At 38.6% G+C, this 23,276-nt stretch overlaps 1 protein-coding gene across 21 annotated transcripts in view; it reads right to left on the bottom strand.

Annotated features, from left to right (window-relative positions):
- Window positions 1-3,832: 3,832 nt before the first annotated feature.
- lrrfip1a (leucine rich repeat (in FLII) interacting protein 1a) overlaps window positions 3,833-23,276 on the bottom strand; it is an 82,640-nt gene continuing 63,196 nt past the window's right edge. For 7 of the 21 annotated variants that reach the window (XM_036566764.1, XM_036567103.1, XM_036567438.1 and 4 more), the window contains 2 exons: window positions 19,808-19,916; window positions 14,130-18,718 (listed from right to left, as the gene is read on the bottom strand). In XM_036566764.1, the coding sequence (XP_036422657.1) occupies window positions 15,510-18,718; window positions 19,808-19,916 (3,318 nt within the window). In that variant the 3' untranslated portion in view covers window positions 14,130-15,509. Of the gene's footprint in view, window positions 5,196-5,614; window positions 5,720-5,857; window positions 5,938-6,120; window positions 6,242-13,995; window positions 14,046-14,125; window positions 18,719-19,807; window positions 19,917-23,276 lie in introns of those variants that run through there. The other 14 variants (XM_036566683.1, XM_036566940.1, XM_036566851.1 and 11 more) reach the window with 6 other exon arrangements.

Below are 23,276 nucleotides of genomic sequence, written 5' to 3'. Positions count from 1 at the left end.
ACATGGACTCTGCACGTCTTGCACCTGGCAAAGAACTCAAGAGCGAGGTATGCAATTCCAATTATTATTACCAATATGTTTAGTGTTTTAGGGTTTTTCTTCCACAGGGCATTAAATTGCATAAGTGTGTACTAAGAAGTTCCATATACTCAGTTACATGTACCCAAGAAAAAAAATTGATGGATTTATAGTTTCCTGAGTAGTTTAAATTGATAATACTTTGATTTCTACACACACATAATTGTAAGAAAAGAAATTATTTCATAATATACTGTGATACCCACCCAACACAAGGTGAGAGACTGTTGTGCTCTTATCTTTACCGAGACATGGCTTAATTCCAATGTTCCTGAGAGCACCATTAGCGTGGATGGGCTGACAACATTCCATGCGGACAGCAGCCACACTCGGTGGTAAATCTCGGGAAGGAGGTGTATGTGCTTACATCAACAACAACTGGTGCAATAACGCTATGACCCTCACAGAGCAGGTCCTTTTCGGGTGGTGGATCATTCTCAGCACTGCAGTAACACTAACACCCAAACAGTACTTGCTCTGTGAGGGTCCATGGGGGTCCTGACCACTGAAGAAAAGGGTAAAAGGGGGCTAACAAAGTATGCAGAGAAACAGATGGACTACAGTTTGTAATTGTAGAACTACAAAGTGCACCTATAGAGTAAGTGGAGCTGATAAAATGGACAATGAGCATAGAAACAAGGAAGTGGTCATAATGTTATTCCTAATCAGTGTATATATATTGTTTTTTGTTGCTTTTCTTATATATAATTTGTATTTTTAAGTACTACAAGTTTTCACTCACCTTCCCACCTGTGTAAATGTAATGTGACAATAAACATGATTTGATTTGAGTTGACATTTAGACTCCCGACAACGCTCGACCCACTCCAATTTGCATACCGCCCTAACCGCTCCATTGATGATGCCATATCAGTAACACCTCACCTGAGTCTGACCCATTTGGATACTGGACATCCATTTGGTTACTGGACATCCTCACAGACAGACCCCAGACAGTACAAGATGGAATAAACATCTCCAAAACAATCATTGTGAACACTGGAGTTCCCAGGGGCTGTGTGGTGAGCCCTCTGTTGTTAAAATTATTGTCGACTTCAGGAGGTAGCACATGCTACATACTCCACTTTCAATCCATGGTAACGCTGTGGATTCAGTGAAAAGCACCTCACGTGCTCATTACGGACACTCGTGGACTGTTCAGCCTTCTGTTCTCTGACAAACGCTACTGCAGCATGTAGTGCAAGACTGCCAGACTCAGCAAGAGCTTCTTCCCACAGGCCATCATACTACTCAACTCCCTCTAACCATACACAGCATTCTGGCCTATCAGGACTTTTGAAGTCCTGAACATACACACAGACCATCTGAACACATTTATTGTAAGTCATGTCTTCTATCTTAAAAAATGCAGCTATTTTCTGTGCAGTATTTTCAATGTTCTCATCAATGAGCACTTTGACTATTCACCAGTGTCAAGTTTACATTTCCTGTTACACTGTGCAATAATACCAATCACTGAGAACAATGCAATATTTTTCTATACAACGCAATATTTTTAAAATATGTATTTTCTTTTCCCTATACATATTTTTTATGTCTGTCAACTGTGGGTGGCCTGTTTGTTTACCGGTATTGCGGTCACTGTCCCCTTCGGCTGGTGCTGAGAACACCGGCTCTCTCATCCTTGAAGAACGGGCCACCAAAATGCCGGGCCCAGAAGCAATCCTTTCTACCCAGGGTCCAGACGTTGAATTAAGTCAACTGCTATACATGTACACTTGTAACTATTCTAAGTTTAAATTGAAAAAAATCAAACAGAATAAAAAGACTTAAAATGCTGAGTTGGCAGAAAGATTCAAGCATAGCTCAAAGCATTTGTATGGCAGCTCCTGGACAGCTTAAAGGGACAGCTTTCCCTTTTACAGACCCTCCATTCTATATGCTTATGCTTACATAATGCTTATTCAGCAAGACCCCTTGTTCAGGGGTTCATCTCAGAAGCACACAGAATAATCCTGTTTGACCTTCTAAACAATATTTCTCTTTTTCTAACAATATTTCTTTTTGTCATCAATACCTAATCTACTGATTAATCAATGTTTGGAATCAACCCCTAACGTTTTCTCCTTAATTTATCATGAAATAATGAGGGAACAAGTCACACCTGGCCATAAAACTGCTTATCAGTCAACTCTCTAATTATTTTTCAGCCTGTGAAAATGGAGAAAGACTATGCAAAAAAAAAACAAACAAAAAAAACACTCTAATTCCTAAATGCTTACTTTACACTGGAAACAATCTGGATGGTCATTTACATCTTTGGCCCAGAGAACATGACATCTATTATTTCCATAAACAATCTGAAAGGTTGACTCATCAGACAACACGTGTTTCCACTGTGCATCAGACCAGTTCAGATGAGCCTGAGCCCAGAGAGGTCAACAGCGTTTCTGGGCTTTGTTGACTTATGCATTGCACAATCTTAACTTGCATTTGTGGATGCAGCGACGAACAGTGTTTACGGACAATGGTTTGTCAAAATACTGCCAAGCCCATGTGGTGATACCCATCACAGAAGCATTCTGTTTTTTAATGCAGTACCGTCTGAGGAATCTTAAGGTAATAGTTGTGTTTTTTGACTTTGCTTTTTATGCAGAGATCTCTCTGGATTCCCTGCATGTCTTGAAAATGTTATGCACCATAGAGAATGAAATACCTAAAATCTTTGAAAACGGTCATTGAGGAATGTTGTTCTTTCAATAAGTGGACTATTTTCTGACAAAAAAACTTCTTTTGTAGTCTTAAATTGCCCCATCCCATTTCTGGAACATATTGTGGGCACAATTTTTTTACAAAAAAAACAGTGAACTTAAAGAGCACAGAATATTAAATATTGTGTCATTCTATTGTGTTGTTTAAATACAAGCCAAAGTGGATTTACAAATCACTGCTTTCTGTTTTAATTGGCTTTTTTGTTATTGTCCAAATTTTTTTGTAATTGGGTTTGTATGTGAAGATAAATGGCAGAGAGATATGGCATACACAAAAATCAATTTTGACAATTCAGTACTGGTGGGCATTTTATTGCACAAAGTTTACAATTCTCCTTTACAATGGACTTGTAAACCGGGTCCTACCCAGCAGATAAAGCTTTTCTCCATGAACAAAAATTTGACCTTCACTTGAAAAAACAGACTTCTTTTGAAATCTGTAGGCCTTAAACAGAACATTAGACAAGCTTGTACTTGATATTCAGTATATGAATTGTCAATGTTACGGCAAACCCTAAAATGTTTTTATCAAGCACAGAGCAGCATTAAGTGGGCAATGGTACACAGTCTCAAAACCAAAGAATTTACAAGATACATTTTTTAAATGCACTATATGTTCAAAAGTATCCAGACACTCCTTTTATTTAATGAGATCAGCTAACATAGGTGTTCAGCTAACACAGGTGGTAAACGTCACACGGACAGCTTATATAATCTCTAAAGAAAAGCATTTCTTATAGAATGGGGCACGGTGGAGCAGACACAAATTAGCCAAAGGTCACCAAATCCAAAGCCAAGCCCTGGCAAGAGAGTTATAAAGCCCCTCAGCACTGGGCTGTGGAGCAATGGAAGTGTGCTCTCTGGAGTTATGGAGCAACACTAAGTATCTTTGGGATGAGTTGGAGTGCCGTTTGTGATCCAGAACTAATCATCCAACATCAGTACCTGATCTCACTAATGCTCTTGTGGCTGAATGCAATCAAACCCTCACAATTTTAGGGATGTCTAAATCTACCATGTCATTATGGACTGCATGCTACCGCTTCTGTAAAGATTCTAGGGCTGAAATGATTCTTTGAGAAACTTGAGTAAGCTGATTAGAAAAAAGAAGCTGTGTTTAATCCATTTATCTTCATACAGCTCACTGTGTTTCGCACAACGCGCTCACGCTGTGGGCAGGATGCACAGAATACGAGATTTAAAGGCACAGATTGCAAAATGGAGAAAGAGAGAAAAAATAGTGGGGTAGGGGGGTGGTGCAAACAGAAGAGACATGCCAGAGAAAGTGTCCAAAGTTTAAAATAATTTCAAGCTGGAGAAAAAGAACGAAAACTGCACCAATGCAGTTTCAGCATATTCAGTTTAGTTTGCAGTAGTTCTGCAGTGAGTAGGGTCAGCAGGTGTAGGGCAACCCTGCAATACAGTAAATAGTTAGCTCTAAATTTCAAAACTAATGGCAATGGAATGGATTTGCTTATAATTTATGCTGAGATCTCTTTACCAGACATCCAGTGGAAAAATTATACTACCTAACCTCTGCATGCAAAAATAATCCCATCCAAATAGCCATTTTAGAGAAGAAGAAAAAAAACAAAAACAAAAAAAACTAAGAAAATACAAGGGCATGATGAAGACTGACTTTGCTTCCTGCACACCCTTTAACAGCACACACTTAACCCCCAGTAGGCTCAACCTGTGCAAAGGAACTCCATGACCATGATCATGCTTTTTAGGTTCTAAAATGGAACAGTTAAATATCTCTGGAACTATACAGCAAAAACATTCTGAATGTTTATTTAGAGGGCTGGAAAAACAATTATTTGATAGTGTGACTAGTCCCCTTTAAGCAAGGTCATCAAGAAGGGTTCCACTATGCCAGACAACAACCTAAAACCATGTCCTTAACCACATTTTTAACCATTATCTTAAAATGCCACCAATTAAACTATCTTCAAGTAGTTACAAAAAAGAACATTTTGTAATATTTAGGGCTACAGGTTTAGAGAGACACAATCTTGCTTTCACAAGTCTTTCACAAAGTCTTGAATGGGTTTGCCAAGGTTAAACAACTTTTAAAACTATTTCATTAAGCAGATGAATACAAATAAGAAAATGGCACGATGTATGCTGCAGTCTCTGTGCTTGTGTTTGTTAATGCTGCTGTTTTATTGACCTTAATCATGTAGAGCAAGGCTGTAAATATTAAGGGTAGCACAATCCAGAGCACAGTGAAATACAGACAGTAGAAGTTGAGCTATGATGGGGTGTTAGCAACGACTAGGAAGATGCTGCTATGCCTCGGTTTGCCTTCATCTTCTCCAGCCGTTTGGTCAGATGGCTGTTACTTGCCTCTAACTCCTCAATCTTGTCCAGGGCAGACCGGAGCTGGCATTTTAAAAAGACAAAACAAAGCATTTGTATCCAAACCAACCTTAATTCAGTCTATAAACTACTAGATTTTAATCATGCTTAGATATACTGGTTTGTCTTTAAACTTTCCTAAACTTTGACTTACTGAAGCAAGTTACTTTTACTAAAATGACTATGCTATTCCCTACAAGAAGAAATAAAATTAAAAATAAATAAATAAAACAAACATCAATACATTGCAGCTATATATGAGACATTGTAGGTTTAATTTTTTTTTTTTAAACGTCTGACAGCTGATCCAGAATTTTTCTGGTGTAGTGGCCTGATACAGTGGGGTTTCAAAGAAAAAATAAAAATTATGTGCTACTCTCCTTGAACACGAGAAAAGCCAATTAGCAAAATCTCCCACAAAAGTAGAAATGGACCCAACATACCTCTCTTTGCAGCTTGCGTTTCTCAGCTTTAAGTTCATCCTCCACTTTCTCTGCATTCTCTGCTGCTGTTTTGTACCGAGTCACTTGACCTTCCAGTCTTGTGACCTGCCATTGAAGAGGTTTGACTGATTAAAGCCAATTCAAATTCAGCACCCCAAATAATAGGCATTATTGGAAACCCATGGAAATCAATTACTTTGACAATGCTGATATACAAGCATAAATGTAACACCAAAAACTCACATTTTGTTCCAAAGCGGTGACCTCCTGCTCTGATTTGACAAGCTTAAATTTGAGATCATTGATTTGCCTGTTGGCATCTCCTGCAAAAGCATAATATATTACTCGAGTATATGAACTCCAAATATGAATGTGTTTAAAAATGTCACTTAATGATTCTATGACTGTATAAAAACAAAAAAGATACTCACTGCAGCACTGGCTATAAAAAGAACAAATGTATACAAATGCTTTATTCTATTCAAATATCTGTGTGTAGGCCTTACTTTGTAGGTCCGTAACATCAGTGTCAGTGCCATTTTCCATCACCTCTTCTTCTGGATTTGAGTCATCCTCTGTGTCATTCCTCTTTTGTTTCTGTTCAAGTTGTCCTTTAAATCTCTTCACCTAAGTAGAAAGAGCACAACACTCATGTGATCTTCATTGTATTATTGCAGCATGTTGATGTCTCATTTCATGGTCTCACGTCACACCTTTTTTTTTCTTTAATGGTGCGGTATTCCGTGCTGTGTTGCACACTTCTCCCTGTGCTTTGTTTTAATCCACTCTTAGACAAACTCAATTAGCTAATTCACATTCAGGTCAATATTTGCACAAGGTGCTGTTGCTCTGACAGTATTTACACTATTTACACTACACTATTTATCTATAAAAGTAAATGTTATGTAATTAATGAAAAGATGTGTTGTATTATACTGCTACAAAAGAATTGTCTGGATTACCAATCTGTAATTCCATGGTAACTATATAACAACTTCACAGGAAGGAACTGTCCACTTATTTTACAGTGTACCTTTAACACAGTCACTCTAGAATGTTTGTGTTGTAACATGACAACCTGATCAAATCACAGATTAATATGAAGCAGTAATTTCACAGTACCCACACAAAGATGAATCTTTTAAAGATAAACATCTGTTGTTGCTGTGTAAGTACTTTTTTTTTATTAAAGAAAGGTTCAAAACCAGAACTTTTTTGGTTAGCTCACCATGTCATAAGCCAAGCATACTACTACAGCTACCTAAATGTTTCCTAGGCAGATGCAGTGCAAGTCTTCTCATAGTGTAGGTAATTACAAATTTTCTGTTACAATCACAAAATCTTGTTGGAAAAAACAGAAATGAACTACAATACTAACTAACTACTAATTAACTATCAACTACCCTTTTCATCTTGTGTACCAGTACACAGAATTCACGGTTCGGTTCACACTGTGGTTTGGACATCAGTATTTAGTAACAGTTTGCAACAATGTGAAAAACGTATAAAGCTAGGTTATAGTTTGATCTACCTAAACTCAGCCTTGCAGCTGATCGGGGGTCAGGAGTTATGACAGTGCTGCAATTATGAATCCTCAATAGGCCATATCGTTTGGCGCTAGAGGGCTCCTCTACAGAATGCTGCTGATAAAGACGCAGCAATGGACAGGCTCTACTGAGCAATGCTCCTTTAAAAGACACACCGTAAGTGAGACGTCAATCAGCTTGAGCTAAGCTTTGCATGGCATGTTGCTAACTTGCTAACAGTTTACAGCTTCCAAGTGGAACTCACGCTTGTTAAATTTGGCTCCGTGTTATGTTCATCAATCTTCACACACAGGCTACCAGATATGCTTCACACGACTGCATGTACCGAACTGTAACGTCCGTACCATGATGGTTCACAGTTACACCCCTACTAATTACAATATAGGCTGTTGCAACTTTTAAGATGCACATGTGCAATTACATCGGTAAAACTGAAATTGATATATGTATCTCTATATGAAGTTGATGTATCTCTATAAGTAATTCTGTGACTCCTCTGTAACAGTGAAGACATCACCAATAGTTACAGTGTTGGATGCACTGTTATTGTGTGTTACTATAAAGTGGGACCAAATTTGTTCATGTGAACTGATTGAAAAAATGGATAGAAAAGATTAATGTGATTTTCATTGCTCAGTTAAATAAAAATATGGTCTTGAAGTGCTTTCAGAGTATCTTTCAGAACAGTATGTAGTCATCCAGTGACCCATCAGCTATTTGGAAAAGCATGTAAGACATTACCGGCTACAAAAGGCCATATCCCCTCACATACAATGGGCAATCATCCAGAAGATGAACTGAACAATTATTACTACAGGTTTCAAAAGCAAAGCACCACAAACATCTCCAGCTTATCAGCACTTCCCCCTATAGCTCCAACTACCACCCAGCAAGCACTAAAGATCGGTGAAGAGGATGTTCAGAGACAGAAGGTCAGGGAAGCACCAGGCCCAAGTAGTGTTTCACCCTCTTGTCTGAAGTTTTGTGCTGACCAACTTGCACCAGTTTATTTATGGAAATCTTCAACAAATCACTAGATCTGTGTGAAGTACCTTCCTGCCGCAAATGCTCCACAATAATGCCTATCCCCCAAAAGCAACCATTTCTACAAACTCATCACCCTGACTTCTGTAGTCATGAAAGTCTTTGAAAAATGGGTACTAACACACCTGAAAGACATCACAAACCCCATGTTGGACCCCACTGCAGTCTGCATATCGGGCCAACAGGTCTGTGGATGAAGAACATGGGATTTCATGGGACCTTAACCTTCAACACTTTAGCCAGCCAAAGACATATGCAAGAATCCTGTTTTTATACTTCAGGTCAGCATTTACCCATATCCTTCCAAAACCAATCCACAATAAGCTCTCCCAACTCAGCGTGCCTCCTCCACCTGCCAGTGGATCACCAGCTTCCTCACAAGCAGATAGTAGTAGCTAAGAATAGGGAAAATTCTCTTCAGGCACTCATCAGGCACCCCCAAGGATGTGTGCTCTCTATATAGCTCTTCTTACTGTACACTTGTGACTGCACCTCCACAGAGCCCTAAGTCAAAATCCTAATGTTAGATGACACCACAGTCATTGGTTTTATCTAAGATGGTGACAAGTCTGCTACAGATGGGTGGCAGAACAGCTGGTCCTCTGGAGCAGTCACAACAACTCAGAGCTGAACAGACTTAAAACAGTAAAGAGTAGAAGTAGATCGTAGAGAAGCCCCCACCCCTATCAGCCCAGTCCTTCAAATGTCTGGGAACTACAATCATTAGGAACTGGAAGGGAAACACCACCATCCACTTCATCACAAAGAAAACCCAGCAGAAGATGTAGTTCCTGCAGCATCTGAAGAAGGTCAATTTGCCTCAAGAGCTGCTTGTTCAGTTCTACACAGACAAAGAGTTGATTACCACCACCACCAGTCTGCCAACAAACATCCACAAACTACAGTGCATCATCAGGTCTGCAGATAAGACTACTGGTATTCATCTGCCGGCCTTGCTTGACCTGCAAACCCCCAGAACCAGGAAGTGTGCAGAGAAAAATCATCACAGACCCACTGCATGTGGGTCATCATCTGTTTCAGCTACAGTGGTGCTTAAAAGTTTGTGAATCTATACTGCATCAGATTTGCCTAAGAGTTTGTGAAGCTAAACTTAATCAGATTTTCACAGAAGTCCTAATAGTAGATGAAGAGAACCAAGTTAAACAAATAAGACCAAAATATTAGACTTCGTCACTTATTTATTGAGGAAAATGATCCAATATTACATATCTGTGAGTGGCAATGGAACCTTTATGATTAGCAGATCTATCACAGTATGTCCTTTACAACACATCTGTGGAAATGTATCATGGCATGAACAAAGGAGAATTCTGAGGACCTTAAAAGAAGAGTTGTTCATGCTTATCAGGCTGGAAAAGGTTACAAAACAATGTGAAGAGTTTGGACACCAATCTAGTCAGATAGACTGTGTACAAATGGAGGAGTAAGTAAGAGTAAATAAGTACTTTATTGGAATACTCCTTGAGTAATCAAGTTACTTTTTTGTATATCTGCAATCACAACCTGAAAATATTTTGAGCTGAGTTGGCTCAGCTACATTATTGGATGTAATCTGTATACACAAAACTAAAGCACAACATGACATTATGTGAGCAAAAAAAGTTTTGAGCTCAGAGACTGATCACAGTGTGCTCTGCTAGTGCACATTCACACATCTTTTTGTGAACTGTGTAAACGTTTACATTAAAATACATGCATTTCATGGTTAGATGATTATATAGGACTTACTAGTTCATCTGTTTCCAATGAAGATGTTTTTGAATCTCTGAAAAGCTGTGTAGAATTTTTTATGGTTTAATTTATATAAATTAACTGCCAGTACATTTCTACCATTAAAATCATTCACAACAATTTATCTAGTGCTGATTTTCTTTGCTGTTATATATGCCTTTCAATCATACTAATTATTTCATACACAATTAGAAATGAATTTATTTGACAGTTAAACAGCTAAACAGCCTCTTACACAGTTAATGACACACAAACACAAGGGCAGAGAGTAAGGGTGGGAATTTCTAGGCACCTCACGATTCAATTCGATTACAATTCAGAGGGTTATGATGTGATTATAAAACAATTATTGATGCATCTTGATGCATCTGTTTTTTCTACATTATATATATATTTTTCTCACTGTGTGAGGACTTGGTACTTTTAAAGCAAAATATTTGTAATGATCTATAAGGAATTTACTTCCAATATCTATTAATTCTAAAACAAATGGAAGTGATATGGCAAGTGAACTAGAAGGCTCTCATACACTGCTCTTGTTTGGAGCACGAGACACTGGCTGCCACTCATCTGTGATAAAATGCACAGTTACGGTGACATAAGATCCAGTGGCAATAGATGTCCACGCAGTACATGTTACAGCTATTCTACCCGTTTTCTTTTATATTTTTTTTATTTTATAACTTCGGTTTTGGTCTCGTTGTAGAGAGTGGGAATCGCTATGTCAGTAAAATATCTTTGAGAAGGGACGCTGTATCTCGGCTCCAAAGTGTGCAACACAGCACGAAAGCCATGGTTCTCAATGCCTGAGAACTGAGGCAGACTGCAGGTCACGCAGCAACGCAGTCTCGCCTAGCTAGTAGCTAACGAAAAGGCAAAGAGAGAGATTTAAGACAAACATTTGGAGACGAATGGACTTATTCACATTTATAAGCAGCACAGTTGGTTTCCTGGAACATTAAACCTGCAATGAGAGACTGTCAAACACTAAAAAGTTGCGAAGATGAAGTCAGCTTACCTTTTGAATTGTCCTGTTCCACCTTAAGTGGTGCCGCATTTACATTCTGGCGCCTCAGGCAGAATTTAAAGTGGAACGGGAAAATTTTAACAAGAAGCTGGTGAATAAGAAGCTGACTTCATCTTCGTAAAACAGTCGAACGTTGAGAGACATTTTACAAGAAACTGTTCTACTTTTGAGGAAAAGTTTTCCGGTGGAGATGGGAGGAAAGCGGCTATAGCTAAAGCTTAAAGCAGAGCAAAGTAAGTCTGTGTTTTCGTTTATATTTTTTAGCCTATACTAGGACATTAGCACATACTGAGACATACTGGACATAAAATGTTGTGGCTCCCAAGGTGGTTTGATTTTTTTTTGAAAGGACAAAATGTCTCTTCTTAACATTTGGGTTGTCGACTCCTGACCTAACCTACCTTTTAATGTAGAGTGTGCCGGTCATATTTATTGCTCATTCAGTTGTGTTTTTGTTATGTGCATGTCACAGAGCATCTGAGCGCTGCACTTCCGCACTTCCAAGTTCCACCTTTTGCGTTATGTCAACATTACAATATCAATTAACATTTAGAAAATTGATTGACATTTGTGAATCGATTGAGAATCGTCCATGTCCGCATCACAATGCATCTAAGAATCGATTCCCCCCCCCCACCCCTAGCAGAGAGAGAAAGAGACAGATAGAGACAGGATGCATTCTGTGATGAACTGACTGAATAATAACCTAATATTACAGCACGACTCTTTATAAACTCTGTTCGAGTGATGCTCTGATGTCTCTGATGGCTTTTTATTCATATGAGGTGATGCGTCTCTTTACAGCATATGCACGACTGAGGAGTTTCCTACTCCACACTCCCGTCTGATCAGGTCACTGTTTGGCCATTAATGTTTAAAAAAATGAAAGCACGACAGAATTTTTGTCTGGAGTTTATGGGAACATGTATTAGACCAGATTTCCCTTATTGCAACCTTTTTTTTTTTCTTTCTGTTTCCTCTAAACTGGACGTCTATGAAGTGTTTTGGAATTGCATAATATGGCACTGTTTGGGCCATTAAGGTTTTTTTTTAACATTAATGGCCCAAACAGTGACCTGATCAGACCGGAGTGTGGAGTGTGAAGCTCTTCTGTCGCGCACACGCCGTACAGAGCTACATCAGCTCACATGAATAAAGAGGTGATACACTCATAATTTAGTTTTTGCTTTGCAACGTTATTAAAAATTTAAGTAGCAAAGTGAAAGTATTCCATTAAATATTAACTCAAGTAAATGTTAACTACTGAGTTATTTCTACTTCAAAAAGTACTGTTACAGGGAAAATGTAGGCTACTCAAGTATGGTAACGGGAGTAGGCCTAAATGTAATTTGTTACTTACACATCTGCTTTTAACTTAATATCTTTATCAATAGAATGATTTTTAAACTCATGGCAGCCATACACTACATGCTCTGCATCCCACAGTGTCCACAAATTCGTAACCATTGTTTTTAATGAAGGTGCACACATTAGGCATTGACATGCGCTCAGCGTCTCCTAGTGGTGTTCAGTTTCTCTGCATGCCTCCGTGCACCACTTAGCATTCTGCCATTACTGGATGAAATTATACCTAGAATGAGACTACAAAAAGTGAGAGTACATCACATGTACACATTTTTAAAAAGAAAGACAAAGTCTTTTAGATAAACAGATAAATAATAATGATAAGTAACCTCAGCCAATGTTAGTCTAGTCTTATTCACCTTGTATCTTTCAGCTCAAAAACAGACAGTTTGTGAAGACCTAATTAGCTGATACTGCACTGCCAAGTGGAAAAGTTTTTTGGTTGGTTCAGGGAACTCTGGCAAAAAAAAACTGTGAATATTAAGTCGGATAAGATCTAAAAAATGAAGTAGCTTGTCATCTTTTTCTGATTACAATGTTTATTTTAACTATGGTGTCAATAATTCTGGAGGTCAGTGTAAATATTTAAGCCATGATCAAATTATAGAGGCTGTGCTATATAGGGTGTAGAAACAAATGATTTACTGTCTACTGACTACTGTCCTCTGACCAGGACTACAAATCCATGCTTTGCTAGATCTTAGCATGGGCTTGATGCTTAATTTTCTGTTCATCTAAAAATTCTCTTCTACATCAGACACTTCTTTCTTTAGATCCTATCTGACGTAAGATAGCCAGTTTAAAATAAAGAATACTCTGAACAAAAAGGCGTTTTCACTAAAGCACTACAGTATGCCATGGCATTATTTCATATCTGTCTTCATGCATTTTGTAGTCATTTCTTCTGCCAAGTGACCATGCTGTACCAACCCATTACCTTTCTTGTGATACCACGATAGCTAGCGTTCCGACCTAGAATGGGGTGAGTTAGTAACAGCGCAGACCACTGATTAGTCAGTTGCAAAAGTCATAGAATGCTCACTGGAGTGAGATGCCTGCCATTAGCTCCTGAACTGTTGCGATGTGAAACTTTGGCAATAGCATTTACTCTGATATCTCATTTGATAAACATAATTATAAGCAACATTATAACACCCACTTGCTATCCAAGTTAAGGAATTATCCTCTTTGTATGTCAACAAGAAAGCTAGTCCATACTTCTATTACTTCAAGTTTAAATAAATTTTTACCCTAATGGAGGCCAGTTAGGACAGAACACTGGCATTCTGCATTCAATACTGGGGCCTGTGCCACAGCATTAATGGTGTACTGGTGTAAGTGCTCCCCTTCACCTATAGTAATACTTTTTATGGTTTACCCCCACATTAAAAGTCACAGAGCTCTTCAGTGTGTCCCATTCTGAGATTACATGGCTGTGTTATTTTACCACTTAATGTCTGAAACCACTAACAGGCACTAAAACCATCAGAATATGGACAAATACGCTTTCTAACAAAACAGCAACAACAACAACAACAACAACAACAATGTGGCACTGAGCACCAATGTTGTAAAATAAGTCAATTATTAACTACACAATGAAAATGTTAAATATGTAAGTTTCTCAAGTGGTTATAGGTTCTTACCTGCTCTATCAAAGTCTCGCGTTCATCCACCAGTTTCCGCAGCCGGATTTCTGTAAGTTCAGCCAAGGATTTAAAGGTTAGTTTTAAACATCTTTCATGTAGATATACAGTACTGTGCAAAAATTTTAGGCACCAGAGAAAATTACATTTAAAAAGCTATTTAATTGGGCAGTTAGCATATATTTACTCAGAAAAACACTAATATTAGAACAAATGCAAATACATATTAATACAGTCAGTGCCGATTTTATGTAGTTTAATATGTTCACTTAACCATTTTCATACCTCTCTTTTATGGCAGCCCAGTATTATTTGTATTTATATAAACAGATAACACATCCTCTATAAGGAATATCCTCTATTCTATTTATTTGATAAGTTTAACATTTTTAAAACATCTATGCAAAACTCCTGTCCTGCAGAACAGCACAGCAGTTTTCCTTTGATTTTTGATATGGAGTAATGAAACCACATGCATTTTCTGACTACCACATTTTCAGTTATAAAATGCCTTTCCAAGTAAAAAAAAAAAGCAAACTTACACAGGTGCAAGGTGGAAGGTTTCAGGGCATGCAAATGGAAAGGTAAATGGGGTGAGGATGAAGGGTGAGGATGGACAGCGTGGAAACTTCAGGTGTAAACATGGAGCATCAAAAATGCAGCTTCATGCAGCAGTGTTCTTTTCACAATCATAACATCGTTCTGCATATTTACAATTTTAATAAAAAAAACAAAACCAGGACAGTTTAAGTTACAAATTATTTAATGATGAATATTTTCCACAAGAACATGAATAATCGGTCATTCACGTAAACAAAGAAAGAAAAAAAAAAAATGAAAAGCAACAAATATTTAAGCAATCATAAGAGCCTGTGACTACACACCATTCACTGCAAGTTGAATCCCTGAAATGATCTTTCATTGCAGTGTAGTCTTGCTCATAATTTCATCCTCAGTTACAGAAAGGACCACACATTTCAAAAGTAAGCAGTCACCAAAAAATTTAAAGGCAGTTAGACTGAAAGAGAGAGATAGCCTATCCATCAGAAGTCACATTTCTAGAAAAAGCTTTCTGGTTAAATATTATTAGCAACATTTAATAAAGAAGTCACTGTTTCAATAAGGCAAACACAAGCTTAGCATATAAGCTGACAGATGTTTTGTGTGTCGACTGCCAGATATATTTTGCAATGCTGATAAAGAGTGGAGTACATTTTTCTGTTAGCCATACTTTTAAAAGTGCAAAAAAAGAACACTTCAGTGTTTTAATTACCTGATTAGATACATTTCTGACAAAAGTAAAATGCTTTCTATTATTTTCTGCCTAGCTTCAGACTTGAATTAGGTTCTACAACATATGGGTGGACCCTTGACTTTTAAAAAAATGCTGGGAAAAAAAACATTGTGTACTACTATGTACTATAAACTTCTTAAGTTAATTACCTTTGGAGTGAGGCTTTGAAACTCTTTATGAAAAGGTTAAGAAAACAAGCACCATACCCTTAGCTATAGTACTAGGACATTTTGCAGTCTTCCCTACTCTTGCCTTTCCCTTTCTTGTTCTCAGTTTCGGAGCCTTTCTTTGAATCTTCTTTATTTATCCCAGTTAGAACTGCGTGCTCTCCTAAATTCTGACCTCCTCCTTGGATAATGGAATCAATGGCCTTCAGACCTAATTCTACCACTTCTGAGTGTGGTTTATCAAGGTTCTGGAAATTGTTTCCTGTGTCACTCTCTCGTCCTACACTGTGCTCAGTATCTTTCATTTCTAGATGTTCTTCTTCATTTTCTGGTATGTCTTGTTGCTGATGTGCATGATATTTTTCTTCTGTTTTGACCAGCTGATCCTGTGTTAAACAGCCCTCTCTCTTGATTGAGGTTTGTTGTTCCCCTTCAGACCTTTCATTGGCCTGCTCACATATCTGTAGTTCTTGGGCTGCATCTGTATCTGCATCTTGAGCATCTGTAATTTCCTGTGGTTCATTGTTCTTACCCGTCTGCTCCTGACCAGTGGTGAAGGGATCACTTTCCTGTTCCTGCCAAGCCTTGTTTTTTTCTTGCAATTTTTCTTTTGACCCAATAACCTCCTCCTTTGTTTTCACAGAGAAACAGTTTGGCATAACACTTAATGATTCCTCCAAAACAGTATCAGCACTGTGCTCAGTATCCTTAATTTCTAGATGTTCTTCTTCATTTTCTGGTATGTCTTGTTGCTGATGTACATGACATTTTTCTTCTGTTATGACCAGCTGATCCTGCGTTAAACAGCCCTCTCTCTTGATTGAGGTTTGTTGTTCCCCTTCAGACCTTTCACTGGCCTGCTCATATATCTGTAGTTCTTGGGGTGCATCTGTATCTGCATCTTGAGCATCTGTAATTTCCTGTGGTTCACTGTTCTTACCCGTCTGCTCCTGACCAGTGGTGCAGGGATCACTTTCCTGTTCCTGCCAAGCCTTGTTTTTTTCTTGCAATTTTTCTTTTGACCCAATAACCTCCTCCTTTGTTTTCACAGAGAAACAGTTTGGCATAACACTTAATGATTCCTCCAAAACAGTATCAGCATTGTGCTCAGTATCCTTCATTTCTAGATGTTCTTCTTCATTTTCTGGTATGTCTTGTTGCTGATGTACATGACATTTTTCTTCTGTTATGACCAGTTGATCCTGCGTTAAACAGCCCTCTCTCTTGATTGAGGTTTGTTGTTCCCCTTCAGACCTTTCACTGGCCTGCTCATATATCTGTAGTTCTTGGGCTGCATCTGTATCTGCATCTTGAGCATCTGTAATTTCCTGTGGTTCACTGTTCTTACCCATCTGCTCCTGACCAGTGGTGCAAGGATCACTTTCCTGTTCCTGCCAAGCCTTGTTTTTTTCTTGCAATTTTTCTTTTGACCCAATAACCTCCTCCTTTGTTTTCACAGAGAAACAGTTTGGCATAACACTTAATGATTCCTCCAAAACAGTATCAGCACTGTGCTCAGTATCCTTAATTTCTAGATGTTCTTCTTCATTTTCTGGTATGTCTTGTTGCTGATGTACATGATATTTTTCTTCTGTTTTGACTAGCTGATCCTGTGTTAAACAGCCCTCTCTCTTGATTGAGGTTTGTTGTTCCCCTTCAGACCTTTCATTGGCCTGCTCATATATCTGTAGTTCTTGGGCTGCATCTGTATCTGCATCTTGAGCATCTGTAATTTCCTGTGGTTCACTGTTCTTACCCGTCTGCTCCTGACCAGTGGCACAGGGATCACTTTCCTGTTCCTGCCAAGCCTTGTTTTTTTCTTGCAATTTTTCTTTTGACCCAATAACCTCCTCATTTGTTTTCACAGAGAAACAGTTTGGCATAACACTTGATTCCTCCAAAACAGTACCATGACGTTCGAATGACTCTCTACATTCCACCACATTTTCCTCTACTTTGGATTCCGGAGCTGGATCTGTGGGCTCTTGATATTCTTTGTCCTCTCCAGGAAGTTTTATTGCAGTCATAACTTGATATTGTTTATTAATTGAAGAGCTGTCTGTAGACATTTCTGCACTACTGTAATTCATTTCCAGGGTATTCCCACTCAAATCTTCAAAGCACGGCTTTAGGTATTCGTCATCAGCTGTGATATAACATCCATGCTGGACATCCCCTTGAGTTGCCTTTTCATCTTTGACTGCTTTGACAGATTCATGTTTCATTTCATTAAGACGAGCGATCTGGTCATCGGTTTTTAGTTCTGCTGACACATTTGCCTCCTGGGTCTCTTCTTTCTCATTTTTAACCTGTAAAGAATTTTCTGTCTTGTCCGATGACTCCAGGAAAACACCACAACTGGAAGCAACATCAGTTCTTGACTCAGGGCTTTGTAGTTTTACACAATCTACACCTTTGTTTAGTGGTTGAATCATTCCTTCATCATCCAAATTAGTTGTGATATGTTCATTTACTACCATGTCCTCTGAGGGTTCTACGAACTGAGAGTTACATTCTGGATTTGTCTCCCTTATCTGGACTGGACTAGCCGTTTTTAGTTGGTTTTCATTCTTTTCCTGAGACTCTGTATTGCCCTCTTTTTCATCACAACATTGTTTCTGTTTTTGTTTGTTTTTCTTCTTCTTTTTCTTCTTTTTGCTGGGAATACTGGCACTTTTGGACTGTTGCACTTTTTCATCTGTTCTTCTTGACTGTTCTTCAGTTTTTTTGTCTTGAGCATCTCCAACCACTGTTTCAGCTGGTTTATATCCATGTTCTGGGGATACCAATGGTACCTCACATGCATAATTGGCGAAACCAGGATTTCCCTCTTTTATTACCTCAGTGATTTTAACAGAAATTAAGCTCTTATTCTGATCGGCAATCTCAGGTCCCTCAGTAAGGGGATCAGGCTCTAGCTCCCCAAATTTACCTGATTTATGTGAGTTGTCCCCTACAACCTCTTTCTCTTTTTTAACTTCATCCTTAAACCTTGATGTTGACATTAGATCCTCAGGGTCAAAAACGACATTCTGAGATTTTTCAACATTATTTTGAATTTGCTTTAAGTCATTATTTAAATACTTCCAAAGATGCTCATTGTAATTTTGTGTTGCTAAAGGAGCCTCAGAAGAACTGCCATATGCATGTGGTGGCAGATGATTCCCCTGCATTCCATGATCCAAATCCTTTGGGTGTTGGTCTTTGCCTCCTCTGCAGCCACCTACATTTTCACCTCTAACCAGCTGCATTTCCTGAGTGCCTGGGAGATGATTGAGGAGTCAGTTCCAGAGACCACAAGAAATGTATATGCTGGCAATTATTTGCGTTGCGAATATTTACAGATAAAGTCAAAATCAGTAAGGAAGAAGAGGAGTGGAGCCCTGAGGCAGAGCCTTTGATCCGATTAAGATACCATTAAGATAAAAGTGCATGTGAAATGTTTACTGTGGTGTCAAACTGTGAACAAGATGACTTTAAATTTTGGAATGCAATACAATAAGTTCACAGAATAAAGGTAAAGTTTATATTTTAAAAGCACTACAGTTTGTCTTAATATTAAGTATAAAGTCATTCCTAGAGTAGCTATTAAATAACACCAAATAAACACTTCTGAGCACAAATCAAGATAAATGCCGATGTTGCAAAGTATCGTCCAAAAGCTGTACATTAACAGTAGGTAAAATATATGCATGATAATATGCAACACTTATATAAAATCTTTTTTTATGGATTTTATATAAAAAAAAATTAGGTTTGCAAGATGCAAGATACAGCTCCTGCAAGATATGGCTGTTTGCTATAAACACTGCTAGCAAAGGTTAGGGATAGCTTTGGCCTTCTTAGGCTAATGGCACTGGTTGTGGGAATGACATGGGAGATTAAGTAAAACTGAGCACTGAAAATATTAGGATAGCAAAATAAAAGAACCAAAATTAGGTTAGACTATGGTAATCATAAACTAAATAAAGCTTAAACTGACAATGTTCACAACACTCTTCACTTTGCAGATGCATATAAGCCTAAAAGGTACAACTTTTGGACAAGGAAGGCAAAACTACCTGCATTACTCTTGCATATAATCAGCAAAGCAGAAGCAGTAGGAATTCCTTTTATTATTTTTTAAAAGCTTCCGCTCTGTCTGACAACACTGAAAAGCAAACTGCAGTAGTTGACAAAGCAGCTAGGTATTCTTTGTTGGAAAGAATACCACGTGAAAATGCAAGTAGAGCAGTAAGAGATTATTTTCAGAAACAAACACAGTGAACATGCAGGCTTAGTCTAGGTTTGCACAGTAAAAGACCAAATCTTGGCATGTAGCATATAGCATCTACAGTGCAGAAAAGCTCACCTAGCACACTGCTCCCCTCTTTTACTTCAGTGCAAGTTGATCCATCAGTCACATCGTCTCCCACTTCCCTAATGGTGCTTAAGTCAGGTCCGAGGACAATGCCATGTTTCTGAATATAAATATTTGAAATTGTGACATAAGATTCAGCTCACAAAAGTTAGCTTAATGTTCTATCACAGAATTCTATCTGCTGATACGTGAAAACACCAAAGTTTCAATAGATTGGGTAATGCTTTACATTTGGGTTCCCTTAACTAACATTATTTACTTATTAACATTAACAAACCCTAAACCTCAGCATTATTAAACCATACATAACACAAACAAAATAGTTAGCATTTGTATGATTTGATATTTATTTAAATGTTAACCAAATAGCAAACATAATATCCCAAATGAATCGTGGGTTCTAACAATTACAGTGACCTGAGTTGAGCCGATTATCAGCATTTGAAGACTTCACACACATGCACAAACACACACACATATATGTGTGTGTGTGTGTGTGTGTGCGCGTCTGTGTGTGTGTGTGTGTGTGTGTATATATAGCATCTAATACCTCCACGAACACGAATAACAGCTGCAGTTCGATTTGGCATGGTCTTAACAAGTTTCCGGGTGTAGGCAACATCAATGTTCAGCTGCTCTTACATCAAAGAATTGTGCAGTTCGGCCAGATATTGTGGATGCCTTCCCTGACGTCTTACTCGTTGTTCCAGGTTGTCCCACAGATTTTCAAGAGGATTCAAATCTGGGGTTTATGCAGGCCAGTTTAGATGTGAGAATCCTCCTGAATGTTCATCATGCCAATCAGTCACATTTGCAGCCCTGCAAACATGAGAACTGTCATCTTGAATACAGGAATAGGAATTGTTCCTCGGTAAGATGATGAGCAAAAGGCAAAACCCGGTTGTCCAGCAGCTCAGTGTAGGCACTGTGGTTCAAATTTACTGCCACCTCAACCAATTACCCATTTCTGCATCATTAAAACACCCTCAGAACATCACAGCTTGAACCACACCTTGCACGCAGTCCTCACTGCAGGCTTCCTTAAGTCTATGATGAACATGATGCCTAGCATTATTCACATACAGGCAGAAACGAGATTCATCCGACCAGATAACACAATTCCAGTCATGAACTGTCCAATTTTTGTGTCTTCTTACCCCCGGAACCAGGCAACTTTGTGAGCAGAAGTAAGCAAAGGCCTATTGCATACTATTGTGCTCCATACGTTCATGGTAGTTTTCTTTCATAAATTGGTTGTAAAGGATCTTCGTTGACTTCTAGAAGCAATTCTTGCCTGGAAGCGAAGCAATTTTTATTCACAAGTCGTGAAACGCCGGTGGTCCCTGTTTGTCAGTTTTGTCTTTCAGCCACAATTCTGAAGAGAATTTCCTGTAGACTGGGATTTTTGCCATTGCCGGTAGACCCGTATGACTGTGCGCCTCGATACACCTGCAAATTCAGCTACTTCCTTCACACTATGGCCTTTGGCACGTGCTAATGCAATCAATCCTTTTGGCCAATCATTAACATTTGGTCTGTGACCCATTTTCCACACATCAAATGAGACATTCACTGCACTGTACCCCCTTTTCTCAATTTATGAATCCCGTTGCATACCCAGCAGGTATTTATAGCCTGATCATCCTTGTGCAACACCATCTGCAGGAGCCTGACGTTACTACCACCTTAAAATCAGAGTCCATTCCTCCATAGAGAATCTCTCCAGGTCCTTCAGATTCTGAGGTACTTGTAAACTCTCCTGCTCAGCCCATCCCACAGGTTTTCTATGGGGTTTGATCAAGGGACTTAGATGGCCAGGGCAAAACCTTGATTCTGTAGTCAGTGAACCATTTTTGTGTCAATTTCGAGGTGTGCTTTGAATCACTGTCTTGCTGGAAGATTCAAACATGTCCGAGCTTAAGCTTCCCAGTTTGGGCAGTCAGGTTTTAATTTCATATCATCTGGTATTTGGTGGAGTCCAAGATGCCGCATCATCACAGATCCACCACCATACTTCACAGTGGGTGTGACATACTTTTCTGCATTGGCTATCTTTGTGTCCATGCCAAACCCATCTCTAGTGTTTGTTGCCAAAAGCTTTATTTTGGTCTCATCTGACCATAGAACACAGTCCCACGGTGGTGATCCTTGGAGATTCTTTGGCCAATCAAGCCATACTCTTCATCGTGCATGTGGTCAATATGAACATACATCCTCTTTGCATTTCTCCAGTTGTTTTAAACTTCATTATTGCCCTGATAGTGGAAATGGACATTGTTAACTGTTTAGCTATTTTCTTGTAGCCAATTCCTGATAAGTGCCGTTCAACAACCTTTTGTCACACATCACTGAAGTGTTCTCTGGTCAGTCTCATAGTGATGGATGAATTTGGCCTGTGTGTCATCTCATGACATTTTATACTAGTATTTACACTATTTTATAGTGTAGGGGTCAGCAACCCAAATGTTAAGAAGAGCCATTTTGTCTGTTTAACAAAAATCAAACCTCTATTTTACCATCTTGGCTGTAAATATGTCTCTCAGCTGTTAACTCAGCTACAGCCACTGTTCTCACATTTCCGGCAGTTCTCACATCCCATTCGACTTTTTACGAGGCTGAAGTCAACTTCTCATTTGCCAGCTTCTTGTTCGAATTTTCCTGTTCCACCTTAAATGGTGCCTGAGGTGCCAGAATGTCCCTGCTGCACCATTTAAGGTGGAATGGGAGAATTCCAATGAGAAGCTGGTACACGAGAAGCTGACTTTAGCTTCTTGACTTCTTAGTGTTTGACAGTTTCTCACTGCAGATTAAACATTTCAGGAAACCAGCTGGATTGCTTATAAATGCAAATAAGTGCATCCATCTCAGAATTGTCGATGTCCGTCTTAAATCTTTCTATTTGCCGTTTAAGACCATTTAGTGTTAAAACTGTGTTAAAATGATCAGCAGAACTTTATTTTACTGCAAAGGAGGATTATTTTACTTTCACCTAAAAATCTAATTCTGTTTTGGAGCTGCAACAGGACAGTAAAAGAGCCGCTTGTTGCCAAACACCTGCTCTAGTGAAACAGGAAGTCATGGCTGACCATGTAAGTGTTCCTAATCGCTCAGGTGAACTGCCTAATGTGGTGGTTTTTAAATTGTTTTTTGGATTTGCGATGATGACAGCTGACATTAGTATTAGCAATTGCCTCTTCACTCAAGAGGAAGTGGACTTCGGTGAATAATAAGTGATGGACCCCAGGACATACAACTTAAGTCTGCAACCCAAATTCACAGCTGCTTTCTGTTGGAATGTGGCCATATTACAGTGCCCTCAACAAATAACGGCACCCCTGGTAAACAAACATCCCATTTTGTTTCATTCAAAATATTAACCAAAAAATCTAACCTTTATTTGCACAATGATTAAAATAAAAATTAAATCTCATCATGAAATAAATATTTTTCCTCACTTTAC

Source organism: Colossoma macropomum, unplaced genomic scaffold (assembly GCF_904425465.1).
Source record: "Colossoma macropomum unplaced genomic scaffold, Colossoma_macropomum, whole genome shotgun sequence".
In the NCBI taxonomy this organism is placed as follows: domain Eukaryota; kingdom Metazoa; phylum Chordata; class Actinopteri; order Characiformes; family Serrasalmidae; genus Colossoma; species Colossoma macropomum.
Note: the sequence above shows the minus strand (reverse complement) of the source record. Positions and strands in the feature narration are given on the sequence as shown.